General features: G+C 38.2%; 1 protein-coding gene across 1 annotated transcript in view; it reads left to right on the top strand.

Annotated features, from left to right (window-relative positions):
- Positions 1–251: 251 nt before the first annotated feature.
- Positions 252–12658, top strand: part of LOC137990556 (substance-K receptor-like) — a 12426-nt gene continuing 19 nt past the window's right edge. The window contains exons 1-2 of the mRNA XM_068835698.1: positions 252–290; positions 11357–12658. The exon at positions 11357–12658 is cut by the window's right edge and continues 19 nt beyond it. Coding sequence (XP_068691799.1) covers positions 11357–12292 — 936 coding nt within the window. The 5' untranslated portion in view covers positions 252–290 and the 3' untranslated portion in view covers positions 12293–12658. The remainder of the gene's footprint in view (positions 291–11356) is intronic.

The raw sequence follows: 12658 nt of genomic DNA on the forward strand, positions 1-12658 counted from the left end.
CTCTCGGCTGTCTTTGTGTGTCAATACTCAATAACTTCAGAATCATTTAGTTGTTGTCAGGTTACGCCTTAATACTGAAATAAGGATCAAGAAGCCAAAACCAATCTAATGTTATGTCTTGGTTTTACAAACTGTCAAATAAGATATTGACAAATTGCCCAACGCAATTTATTAATTTTTGGTCTAAAGAATAAATGACTCAGAGGAAGTATTGCACTTCAGTTGTCCCGTTGTGAGGTCTTCCTCGCTACTTGAAGTTACGTTTTCTGGTGTCTGCGCAGTTACTAAAGGTCTGTATGTCATTTGAGTTATTATTTTTTTTCAAGCAAAACACCAAACTGGCAAAAAACATTCCATCAACACGACTTGTTTGGAAACTGGTGAACTACGAGAGCATGTTTTAACTTGTCCTCTTTCAGCTGACAGTAAAAAAATTTGTTTTGTCAACCCTGATCGACATCAAGGGAACTCAGTTCGTCACCAAAGAAAACATCTTCACTAGAAATTTCGAATTGTGAAGAAATGCAGGGGTGGCGCAGTGGTGAGAGCACTCGCCTCCCACCAATGTGGCCCGGGTTCGATTCCCAGACTCGGCGTCGTATGTGGGTTGAGTTTGTTGGTTCTCTACTCTGCACCGAGAGGTTTTCTCCGGGTACTCCGGTTTCCCCTCTCCTCAAAAACCAACATTTGACCTGATTTACTTTCATTGTTCATTTCAGTTTACAGTGTCCCCAATTAGCGCTCCAGCGCTAGAACGACTAGACACTTAAATAAAGTTCCTTTCCTTTCCTTTCCTTTCCTTTACCATACCTAGTTTCCGAAAGGTAATTTTGACAATTGAAACCAAATGCACCCTAAAGCTGAAGATATTAAATACTCGAGAAAAAAAGGATTCAGGATCTAATCACCAGCTCGGAGTTGTTTGGAGGAAGAGCATACATGATCTTGATATCCGCTCTTTGACAAAAGCAAAACAGGTGTATAAAACATTTTTTGGACCTCTGAGTTAAAAGGATGTAACATGAGCGAAGGGTTTATATACTTCATTGATAGCCAATTCTTGTCTCATTTTTTGGTCGGCAACTTACTAGATCTTCGCTTTAAGAGGTGTTTTGCAACCAGTCTCAAGAGACTCAGATAATAATGATGTAATGTACAATTTCTGGTGGACGAACAAAAGGAGTAAATGAGAGATCTTTGTTTTTTTTCCCCCAACATTGCGGTAATGACGTCACGTGAAAACCACCAATCTCGCGATGCCGGTAATTCACCACCAAGTGGTCGCTTCGATTGGTTCTCGCTGTCCCGCTTTATTCAGTTTAGTTTTTTCATCAACCAGTCAGTTTAAAACATATGTTAGGACCAATGCCACACGAAGTGCACTCGTACTACACTTCAACGCAACATTGTTTCCTTAGGTAAGCACACGTAAGGCTGTGGTCTTTGCCAAAAAATTGCAAGCCCTTATTTATTCAAAATAGCACGAGAAAAATCGTGTGACTTTAGACATAGCAGACGCGACGCACAAATATCACGAATCAAGTTTCGAACTTTGGAGCTATCCAAGGCTAGCAATTGATTGGCAATGTGTGAGTTTCTTTGATCATTGACCAATTATAGTGCTTGGTTTGTAATCTCTTTTTGAAATGAGTTACCTCTTTTTTGCATAAGCTTTCCTCTCTTCAGTCTGCTTTGCCGATCAGAATGAAGGAATTGTCACTGATGTATATGTATACGCACTCGCCTGCAACTCCAGTAATAGGTCTACAACGGCATTTTGACAGATCAAGATATCTTTAGGCGAGTTCTTAAATGAGATTTGGCTTTCACAAGTGACCATTCTTAATCCCATGGGTGATAACATGCAATGACTTGCGATTAGATGGAAATGTCTAGTTTCGCCAGAAAATATTTCTAAGAATAACTGTCTACAAAATCGCCGTTGCTCAAGTACAATGAAGTTGTACTCTCCTAGTCATGCAATTTTTCTTTGTATTCTGGTATAGGAAATGGTATGAACGCGAGTTCAATTTGATGTCTTTCAAAACAGCAACCCTATGCGTTTTTTAATTTATTATATACTCAACAAAATTTTTCTTTCGCTGTGTTTCCATGGGTACCTCCGTATTGTATTCTATAACCTATTTATACATTCGTCATTGACCACTGAATCAGAAACGAGATATTCTGTTGAGAATATAAAAATAATATCAGTTATTTAACAATGCAACTAGTTGTAAATGCAAATTTGTTTACGTTCTATTCGTCGTTTTCATTTTCACGTAGACGGCCAATGATTCTTATCAGCAAAACAGAACTTTCTTCATCCAAGTGCATCGCCTGGCTGACAGTATTTAACATCGAGGCTGTTGCTATAGGGACACTGAATGTCCTTACAATTATTATTTACCTGACAGAGCAAATCCTTTGCAAATTTTAGGAAAAAATCAAACCAAACAAGAACTACCAGTCACTGCCCAAAATCTCATTATCACCACTCCTAGGCCGTCATGCATTTATTTCAAACCTAAAATTCACAAACCTAACAACCCAGGCCGTCCAATTGTTTCAGCATGCAGTTGCCCAACTGAACTTAGACAAAATCATGACGCCGATAATCAAATCACTACCCTCACACATCAAAGACAGCAACCATGCACCTGAAATTTTCCGTACCTTCAATTTCTCGGGCGAAAACAAAATCATTTTCACCATGGATATAACATCTTTATACACCGTAATCCCCAACAATGAAGGCCTCCAAGCACTAAAATACTTTTTTATCCAACGTCCTGTCAAAAGCCCGAGCTCAAAGACTTTACTCTGTCTAGCTGAATTGGTTCTCACACTTAACTGCTTTTCATTTGGCGACAACTACTACAAACAAATCAACGGCGTTGCAATGGGAACTAAAATGGGACCTAGCTACGCCAACCTTTTCGTACTGGGTTTTATTGAAAATAGATTTTTCTCTAACTACCACGGACCACGGACCAAAACCTGGTCTTTACAAACGCTTCATCGATGACTGCGTCGGCGCTACTTAATCCAGCAAAGAGGAACTCGAAAAATTTATCACTGCAGTCAATTCTTTCCACCCGGCTCTAAAATACACCTGGGAAATTTCCGAAAATTCACTAGCTTTCCTCGACAATAAACTTTCAATCAATGGCAACAGTTTATCTACCAACATGCACTACAAACCAACGGACTCTCATAACTATTTATTACATTCGTCCTCTCATCCACAACAAGTAAAAAAATGCCATTCCATTCTCTGAATTTCTTAGACTGAGCCGCCTTTGTAGTAACGACTCCGATTTTCAGGGGCACCCAACGAATCTGTTCCTCACATTATCTGTTCCCCAGAGGAACCTTGCTGGCTGGCAAAAATACAGGTGTTTCGATTAGCTGGCTGGGAAATTTTGTTATTAATAGAGGTTTTGCCTGGGAATTACTGACTTTTTCTAGCATTTCAACCCGAGCTGGCTGTAGAAACTCTGAAGACTGAGGACGACTAAAAAAAAAAAAAAAAAAAAAAAAAAAGGACCCCTTCCCTCTCCCAGAGAGTAGTCACAAACATACGACGGCACGTCAGAGTGATTGCGCTTGCGGAAAAAACTTGTTTTGTCCCGGTTTTGTCGCTTTTGTTCCGTCGTTTTGGATCGAGGGATTTGAAAGCGCGCGGAATTCCTGGCTGGGAAATAAATTTGATCAGCTGGCTGGGAAACCAACCAATTTTATCTAGCTGGCTGGGAAATTTCTTGTGTGTCTTGCTGGGAAAAAGGAACAGATAATGTTTTCCCAGCAACACTGAAAAACACCTGAAAATGCCTTAATAACATTTATTTTCATTAACTGGGGTATAATAATACAATTTACAACAAATTGGTCGTTGGGTGCCCCTGGATTTTAACAACAAATGTGAGGAAATGTGCCAGTTTTTCATAAAACGGGGCTACCCAGACTCCGCTGTCACCACATCGTGCCCAATTTAAGAAATCCATCGAGATACCGCACTACAATCATCACAGAACGAAGAAACCTACAGAATTCTATTCACCCTCACCTACTATCCACAAACCTTGCAGTCAAAAATGTAATTTTCAAAAACTTCAAAATTCTCCGCAATGACCCCGAAACTAAACACATCTTTTCTCTACCACTACTTATTTCATTCAAACGCGACAAAAACATAGGAAACTTTCTAGTTAGCAGCGCTTTCAAGTCGGACAACCAACCAGGAACTTTCAAATGTACACGCACACGATGCAAAACTTGTCCGTTTATTTCTAACATGGTTAAGATCCCATCAGCAGGACCTAATCGATCTGCTAAAATCATTGACCACTTTACATGCATCTCCGCGAACGTCATCTACTGCATAACCTGCACACTATGCAAAAAGATCTACATAGGCGAAACAGGGAGAAGATTGGCGGACCGCTTTCGCGAACACCTACGAGATGTAGCAAAAAACGACATAGATGCCTCAAAACCAGTTGCACTCCATTTTAATATTCCTAATCACTCCCACCACAACATGACTATTTGCGGCCTATCCTTACACCACGGAAACACAGAGAGCCGTAAAAATCTCGAACAAAAATTTATTTTTCAATTGGGCACACTCTATCCACACGGAATCAATGAACGCCTCTCATTCCATTAATCTATTCACAAATTCACGTCATCCTATTTCTACCAAAAGCAAAGCTCCTCCGCACACATATAAACCTACAACAACCACAATTCCTCTATTCGCTCCGACGAAGGGCTAACGCTCGAAACGTCGGCTTTCCAAATCTTTCTCGGTGGCCATTCGACCTTTATCTACTCGTTTGATAAAATCAATTTCCTTTTCAATCTCCCACCGACGCAGTACCACAGTTTCTTCAGAAACTAAAATTTTGTTTAGGAAAAACCCTTTGCTCGATCAAGCACCTTTAGAGGAAACCGAAACATTATTATTATTATTATTATTATTATTATTATTCTTCTTCTTCTTCTTCTTCTTCTTCTTCTTCTTCTTCTTCTTATTATTATTATTATTATTATTACTATCTCATGGCGTTTACGCTCTGGCAGATGTTATACCGCATTTAAACCAAAGGAGCGAGCCATAGCCAATGGCCAGAGGTCCTTTGGGTCATTCCCTCTTGTTTAGTTTTCCAGAACCTTTCTTAGGATCCTTGCTGTTCCTAACAAGGCTGTTTTCTGCAAGAGTCCTTTCTTGATAGCAATCCCTAGCTTCGTAAGCCATCCATCTAACCTTTTACTTACTCCTCCAAGTGCACCAACAACTATCGGTACGACTTCTACATGTCTGATCCCCCATAAATTCTTAATTTCTCTCTTTAGCTCCTGGTACTTCTCCAGCTTTTCACCTTCCTTCTCATGCACCATGTGGTCCCACGGTGACGCAATATCCACAATGATTACTTTATTATTTTCCTTTTCTACAACAACAATGTCTGGTTTTCTGGCTGCGATGATATGGTCGCACTGGGTGGACATGTCCCACAACATCTTAAAACTTTCGTTTTCCACAACCCTTTCTGGTTGGTGCTCATACCATTTCTCACTTCTGTCTATACCATACTTACAACAGAGTTTCCAGTGCACCAATCTGGCAATATTGTCATGCCTTCTCTTGTACTCTTTCTGCGCCAGTTTGTTACATTCACTAATAATGTGGTTTATTGTTTCAACCTTCTCCCCACACAAACTGCAAAGTGGGGAATTCACTGACTTGTCAATATTGAACTTGACATAATTCTTTCTCAGTGCCTGTTCTTGGACTGCAAAAATAAGTGCTTCAGTTCCGATTTTTAAATCACTTTTTCTTGTCCATTCACACATCTTGTCTTTGTCAACTGTCTCCGGCATATTACGCAGGAATTGGCCATGCATTCTTTTTCTCTTTCCATCTGTTCAAGCCAGCATTCTGTCTTTCTTGTTTAAAGTCTCTCTTTTCCTTTGCTTCATCGCTGTTTAAAATTCCTACCCCTGCTACTCCTGCCAACAATCTCTCGTTTGAATTATTTAGATACCATGCCATTATTATTATTATTATTATTATTATTATTATTATTATTATTATTATTATTATTATCATTATTAACATAAGAAGCGACAAGCACACTTATAAGGCAAATTATGTGTTTAAATTTATTGATATACTTCTGTTTTGACATGAAGTTAGGCAAACTTTAAGACAAATGTTCTTAACACTGGATTGAACGCAAAACCATTCTCCTTGCAGCTGGAGAGGAAGTCACCAACGAATATTAATTTAAACACAGCTTCTATGTGGTCACTTAAGGTGAAATAGCGGAACATAATATTTTATTTATTTTTCTTTGGATCTTAGTCAGTTGCTTATTTCACAATTCACTTTAGCATTCTTTTCGAAGCTACTTCAATTCTCAGGTCCTTTTCAGGAAAAATAGCTTTCTCCTCTTTGTGCGAGCTAGTTGTCTTGGTAATGTACTGATGACATGACATTTGAAATTTTAAAGCCTAAATGTCAAACCCGTCTTTTTTAATAAACACTAGAATATACTTTCATTACCTCATTACATATTACTTGAAAGCGGGCAACAATGAACCTTTTTGCAGATACGGCGGCCATTTTGATTTCTATTGTTTCGAATGACATTATGGGATGCTCAGGGGGAAAATGGTAATGTATTTGCCCCCTGGGCATCCATTATAGCTATTTGAAACAATAGAAATCAAAATTGCCGCCGTATCTAAAAAAAGGTCTATTAGTTCTTTTGTAAAATGCCGACGATCAATAAATGATGACCTCGCGGAGGCGTTATTGTCCTACGCTGGACAGGTGGCCAATTTGTGAATTAACCGTACTTTAAACTTCTTCCTCTCGGGTTTTATCTTCTATAGCAAATTTTCATTCAGCGCAATTACGCAAGTTTAAGCAACAGCTAGTAAATTCGAATACGTTTTCTTGGAAGAAAACATATATCGGCTATTATTCACAGAGGTCGAGGTCCGTAACTTAAGGACGTTCGCGCTAATTGTTTGTGCGCAACGTTACTGAGCAGGTAACGCGACTGTAAAATGTCACGCATTACTTCAAGCATTAGTGAAGTTGAAGTTTTAAAACCTTTGCAAAACCGTGGACGATAAGTCTTGCACAGCGTTGGATCAGAGAAGATCACGATCAGTCAAAATTGATTTAAAATATTTATGAAAGTCAAGTAGACTACTGCACGACTGATATTCGCGAGGTTTGATCAGTCGTGCAGTAGTTTACTTGACTTTCATACATATTTTTCAAGCATCAGTTAAAGTAACATGGCGACAAAAACGCCGAGGAAAAAATTCCAGGCCGGCAAAAGAATGGGAAATTTTTTCCGAATCATCATGAAACTTCAAAGAGAAGTAAGCGGGAGGATGGAAAAGCTCTGGAAAAGGCAGCTTATCGAGTAGGCTAGTGGCTGAAAGTTTGAAAAACTCGTGGACGAACCGTTGCGTAAATTTAATGGGGCTGTTTCTTTGTAATGTTTTTATTACCCTACGAACTTAAGTTCAAAGTGAATGCATGTTTTTAAAGTTCTTTTCCTTTACTTTCGTGAAAATTGAGCAGTATTTTCGTCCTCGTGCGGACCTGCGTGAAAACAATCAGCGATTAAATTTCACAAAGAACAAACTCCAGAGGATGAGCATGACGGCAATGGAGAGATATTATACAAAACACCAACCAAATCAAGATGGCCCCTGCTTAAAACTTCGTTGCTATGCTCGAGAAAGGTTTTTTGCGATAAAAACCTTTCATCTCTTCGACGATCGATCCTCTCTTGGGTTCCAGTCCTTGCCCGACAGGTCACGCAAAAGCGTGACAAACGTAATTTTCCAAGAGCTTTGCAAAATCACATTGATTTTACTCGTTCAGATCATCGGTGACCCCTATTTTTTTAATCATGAATCACTTACTTTACTTACTATCTACTGTTTTTAAGGTGTCTTGGCTCATGGACTATCTACAAAATATGATGAAATGAAAAAATTCTCCCCGTAAGAAGTTATCTTTTTTTAACATTTTCTTTCCTCGTGCCATCGAATTCCGGTAGTGGTTGCAACGGATAGAGGTTACGAAAACGCTCGTCGAGGATAAACTCTACTGTTTACCACATCCCTAGCAGCATACAATTATCTAAAAATCTCACTCCTAAAAACCTATGCATGGAAACTTTCACTCCAACAGTTTATTTTTATGATTTTCGATGGATGAGAAGATGAGGCTACATCTCGCTATTATGATCGATTTCTCGAAATTAAGGCATTTTTCCACTGCCATTTTCTCCGAAACGAAGTCGGTGACCCCCTTTTTTTTTTTTCATTTTTGGAGTAAGTACTTTATGACCTAACTCTAGGCGAGAAATGAAGAAAATCTCACCGTAGGAAGATTTTGGCGCGAACGTCCTTAACTGAAGTTACACTACTAATTTTTTCCACTTAAATGGTTCGCGTGAGGGCGAAGCACAATGACGTCATTGAATTTAATGGGAAAATAAAAAGGTGTAGTAGCGTGCACTTTGGAGTGTAAGACAAGGTTGATGACAAATTGCCCAAGACGAAAACTGAAAGAGGTGTGTCCAAGGTTAGTAATTTAGCGTCTTAAAAGCAACCATTATACTTTATTTGCCCTGCTTTGAAATTCTTCTCAACAGTTGAAAATAATAAGTTTTGCAGCAACCGGTTTCCTGTTCTCATATTGGCTGTTTTTTTAAAAAACGGGAACAAAAGCCTGGTATATTACTTCATTTACCTTCTTGTTTTTGAACAAACGGTAAATAAAATTTAAACTTACTTGAAATGACAATAAAATTTAAACTAAGAAAAACAGGATGACTATATTCGTGCAAAGCTGTAACAGTTTCTTCTCTTTCATCTCCTTTTGTTCTTTATTTTTGTCGGTACTCTAAGGCATTTTTTACTGATTTTTCAAATTTCAAACTTTAAGAAATTTTAAAATTTTTTCATTCGCTTTTCGTAACGTAATTTGCGCATTATTCTCGTTTTCTAAAACCTTATTGTCTTTGGTCGGATTTTTAAGCCAATACTTTAATCTGTTATTGTTCCAAAATTGTATATATGTTGTCGGTCAAATCCGTTCTCAGGTTGAATCCGTTTTTACCTTGTAGGTTAAATTCGTGATCCGCATTTTACCTAGGTAGAATATGCACTCTATCTATAGTTAGGATTGAAAACACCAATACCTTCCCTCAAGCCCTGTCTTACGCATCTCAAAACGTCTTCTTAATGTTTAATATTATATCATCTTATCAGCTTCTGCATTCATACACTGATCGATTTAGTCTCAACATTACAACAAAGTTAGGGAAGAAAGAATTGTGCTGTGCACTTACCGGTGATCGCACTCGGACCTTCCAGATCTATAGTCATGTGTCTTCACTACTACATTACGACGACGAACATGCGCAACCCAACACAGTTCTTTTCATAAATCACTTTTGTATAATAAGTCAATTGATATATATGTATAAAACCCAACACTAATTCTAACCTGACCCTAATTTTTCTGCAGGCTTAATTTAGGCTTCAAACAAGTTTCTTCAGTCCATCTGAGTGCGTATTCAACCTATGTAAAATGAGGATCACCAATTAACCTAGGTTAAAACGGATTCAACCTGAGAACGTATTTTACCGGCAACATATATGCGGAATTTTATGATCTTGAACTTTGACTTGAACATTTAAAGGACTCGACAAATAAAAAGTGTAGTGTATATGTATCAAATTAGTGGCACATATCGTTTGAAGAAAAGAGCCAAGTTTCGAAACCTATACATAGTCAAAACATTTCAATTTCCGCTATTTAACAAACGTGTAACAGGTTTAGATTATTTTCGGTCTTTTAGTTAACGCAGTACAGCATTGAAGTATTGAAGTATTTTGGGGTAGATTATAAAGAACCTACAAGGAAAAAGATAAGCAAAAGTCAACGATTTTGTGTGCGCTTTTACAAGACATTTAGCAGACGAACTCGGGAAACAACCCAGAAATGTGTGCATGGGGTTGAAACATTGTCTTCTCAAAGATAGCGTCCACTTGTGGATCAATATTCAGACTCATCAACTCAAGCCTTTGTGCTCTATGTCTGCTCCACTTAGAGGCCGCTTTTATTGGTTCTATTCTGTGTCTGTAGTTGTAACGCTGTCACTCGGCCCTTATACCGTATATAACTCCCGGTTGATAAATTAAAGTGAAGAAATTCTTGCTCTAACAAAATAGTGTTTCAGAGACTTGTCCTTCCGATAAGCAACCATTTGGGGGATTTTGTAATATTTGCGAGCATGGCGATGATCTCGTTGTCATCAAAGTTGGCCATTGAGTTCTCATAAGAACTGCTTTGTTATAGCAAGACCGGTTTCGGAAACTTAAGTGGCTTCCTTCATCAGTTGCTTTTACTAGTGCTCGAGTTGTTGCGAACGGGAGTTTGACCAAAAGTGACTTTAGTGCACTTTTTGCTATAACAAAGCAGTTCTTATGAGAACTCAATGGCCAACTTTGATGACAACGAGATCATCGCCATGCTCGCAAAACTCCCGCTCGCAACAACTCGAGCACTAGTAAAAGCAACTGATGAAGGAAGCCACGTAAGTTTCCGAAACCGGTCTTGCTATAACAAAGCAGTTCTTATGAGAACTGAATGGCCAACTTTGATGACAACGAGATCATCGCCATGCTCGCAAATATTACAAAATCCCCCAAATGGTTGCTCATCGGAAGGACAAGTCTCTGAAACACTATTTTGTTAGAGCAAGAATTCCTTCACTTTAATTTATCAACCAGGAGTTATATACGGTAAGGGTCGAGTGACAGCGTTACAACAACCTGCTTTATCAAACAATCATGATAAAATACATTTTAGCACGGAATGTTACTAATACGAAGTGCATTCGTTCATTACTTTAAAGCGAGATTGCGTGTATATGACTAATCACAATGTTTTCGTGCAAATTGGGACAAAAAAATATTGTAATGTTTTTAAAAACCAACTAAACTGCACGAGCCCAGAGGTCTTAAATTTATCAGTGTTTAATTTTTTCAAATTGTACGAAAAAAAAATTGTGGCTACTTATTGATATTAAATAAAATAAAAGTTTTGATAATTGTGCAGGGGACTCACATTTGATTGGTTATCTGTGATTATTGGCCAATCAGAATGCTTAGTTTGTTACCTTCGATTTTCTTACCGAATTACCTCGTTCCTCTTTTTTGTATTGCGTTACCTAACAACCGCATTTCTCTTAGCCGCTCACAAACTATCCTAATGTTCTAATCGTCGTTTTCTTTCTTCACGTAGATGGCCAATGATTCTCATCACCAAAACAGAACAGTTACTCCAAATTTCGAGGCCTTTTCTTCATCCGAGTGCATTGCATGGCTGACAGTACTTAACATCGAAGCTGTTGCTATAGTGACCATGAATGCCCTTACAATCATTATTTACCTGAAAGAGCGAATCCTTCGCAAGCGTAGCATGTACCTGGTGATCAGCCTGGCGGTTGCAGACATGTTTGTTGCATACACCTTGATCGTTGAGATTTTGTTCCTGGGTAACGAATGTAACTTTTGGAAGATTAACTCGTTCTGGAGCTTTGAGATCACCATTATTTTTTTCAGTTTGTCGCATTTCGTTCCAGCTGCCTCTGTAGCAAACCTTGCTGCTATTTCTTTGGAGCGGATGCACGCAACTTTTCGTCCATTCAAGCATCGCCTCATCAAAAAGAAAATATTTGGAGCAGCTGTTGCGGGTGTTTGGTTTACAGCTGCCCTGTCTACAGCTATCGTTTTTTCAATAATTTACCTGGGCCGCTTAGATATCACTACTTCCTATCACGTAAAAGCATTATACTACTTGTTCCTAGTTTGTTGCCTTTTTATCATGGTTGTTTCTTACACGTCCATCGCTACTAAATTTAACTGTGGAACGCATCCTCAGCATCATGGTGCAATCAGAAGAGAAAGAAAACTGACCAAGACATTGTTCGTTGTAACAATTGTATCGTTAATACTAATGATGCCATTTACAATTTCCTGGTTTCTTTTTCTTTTTACTTCAGGCAAAATGGTTGAAACCATTTCTCATGAAACATTGCTGCATTTAGAACTATCCTTAGATTGCTTATTTTACGGAAACTCTCTTATAAATCCATTGTTATATGCATTAAAATTGCCAGAGTTCAGAAGAGCTCTGTTTTTATTATTGCGTTGTAGATATCGCTCGGAGCCAGTTTAGGTTTTTCCTCTTAATGACTTGAAAGTTGTGAGATTTCACTCAGTTAACTGATGAATATGTGTTTACCAAGTATATAAAAACTGAGGGTTTAATTTTTCGTGCGACTTCTCTCTTTGTTTTTATCTGGAAACAATTTATTCAAGTTAATATAAAGGAATATGTGCAAAAATGCATGAATGCTAATATTGATCTATCCAAATATATTAAAGTTTGTAAGGAATTGTTTGCTCCTTTTTAGCTTATGTTTTTGGCTCGATAGTCACGTTTGCAATAAAGTACTAACTTTCTATACTACTTTCTACACTGAATTTTGACATAGATAAAGTTGATATATGTATTTATTTGTGTCACAGTGTCACATAGATT

Source organism: Montipora foliosa, unplaced genomic scaffold, assembly GCF_036669935.1.
Source record: "Montipora foliosa isolate CH-2021 unplaced genomic scaffold, ASM3666993v2 scaffold_98, whole genome shotgun sequence".
Classification (NCBI taxonomy): Eukaryota; Metazoa; Cnidaria; class Anthozoa; order Scleractinia; family Acroporidae; genus Montipora; species Montipora foliosa.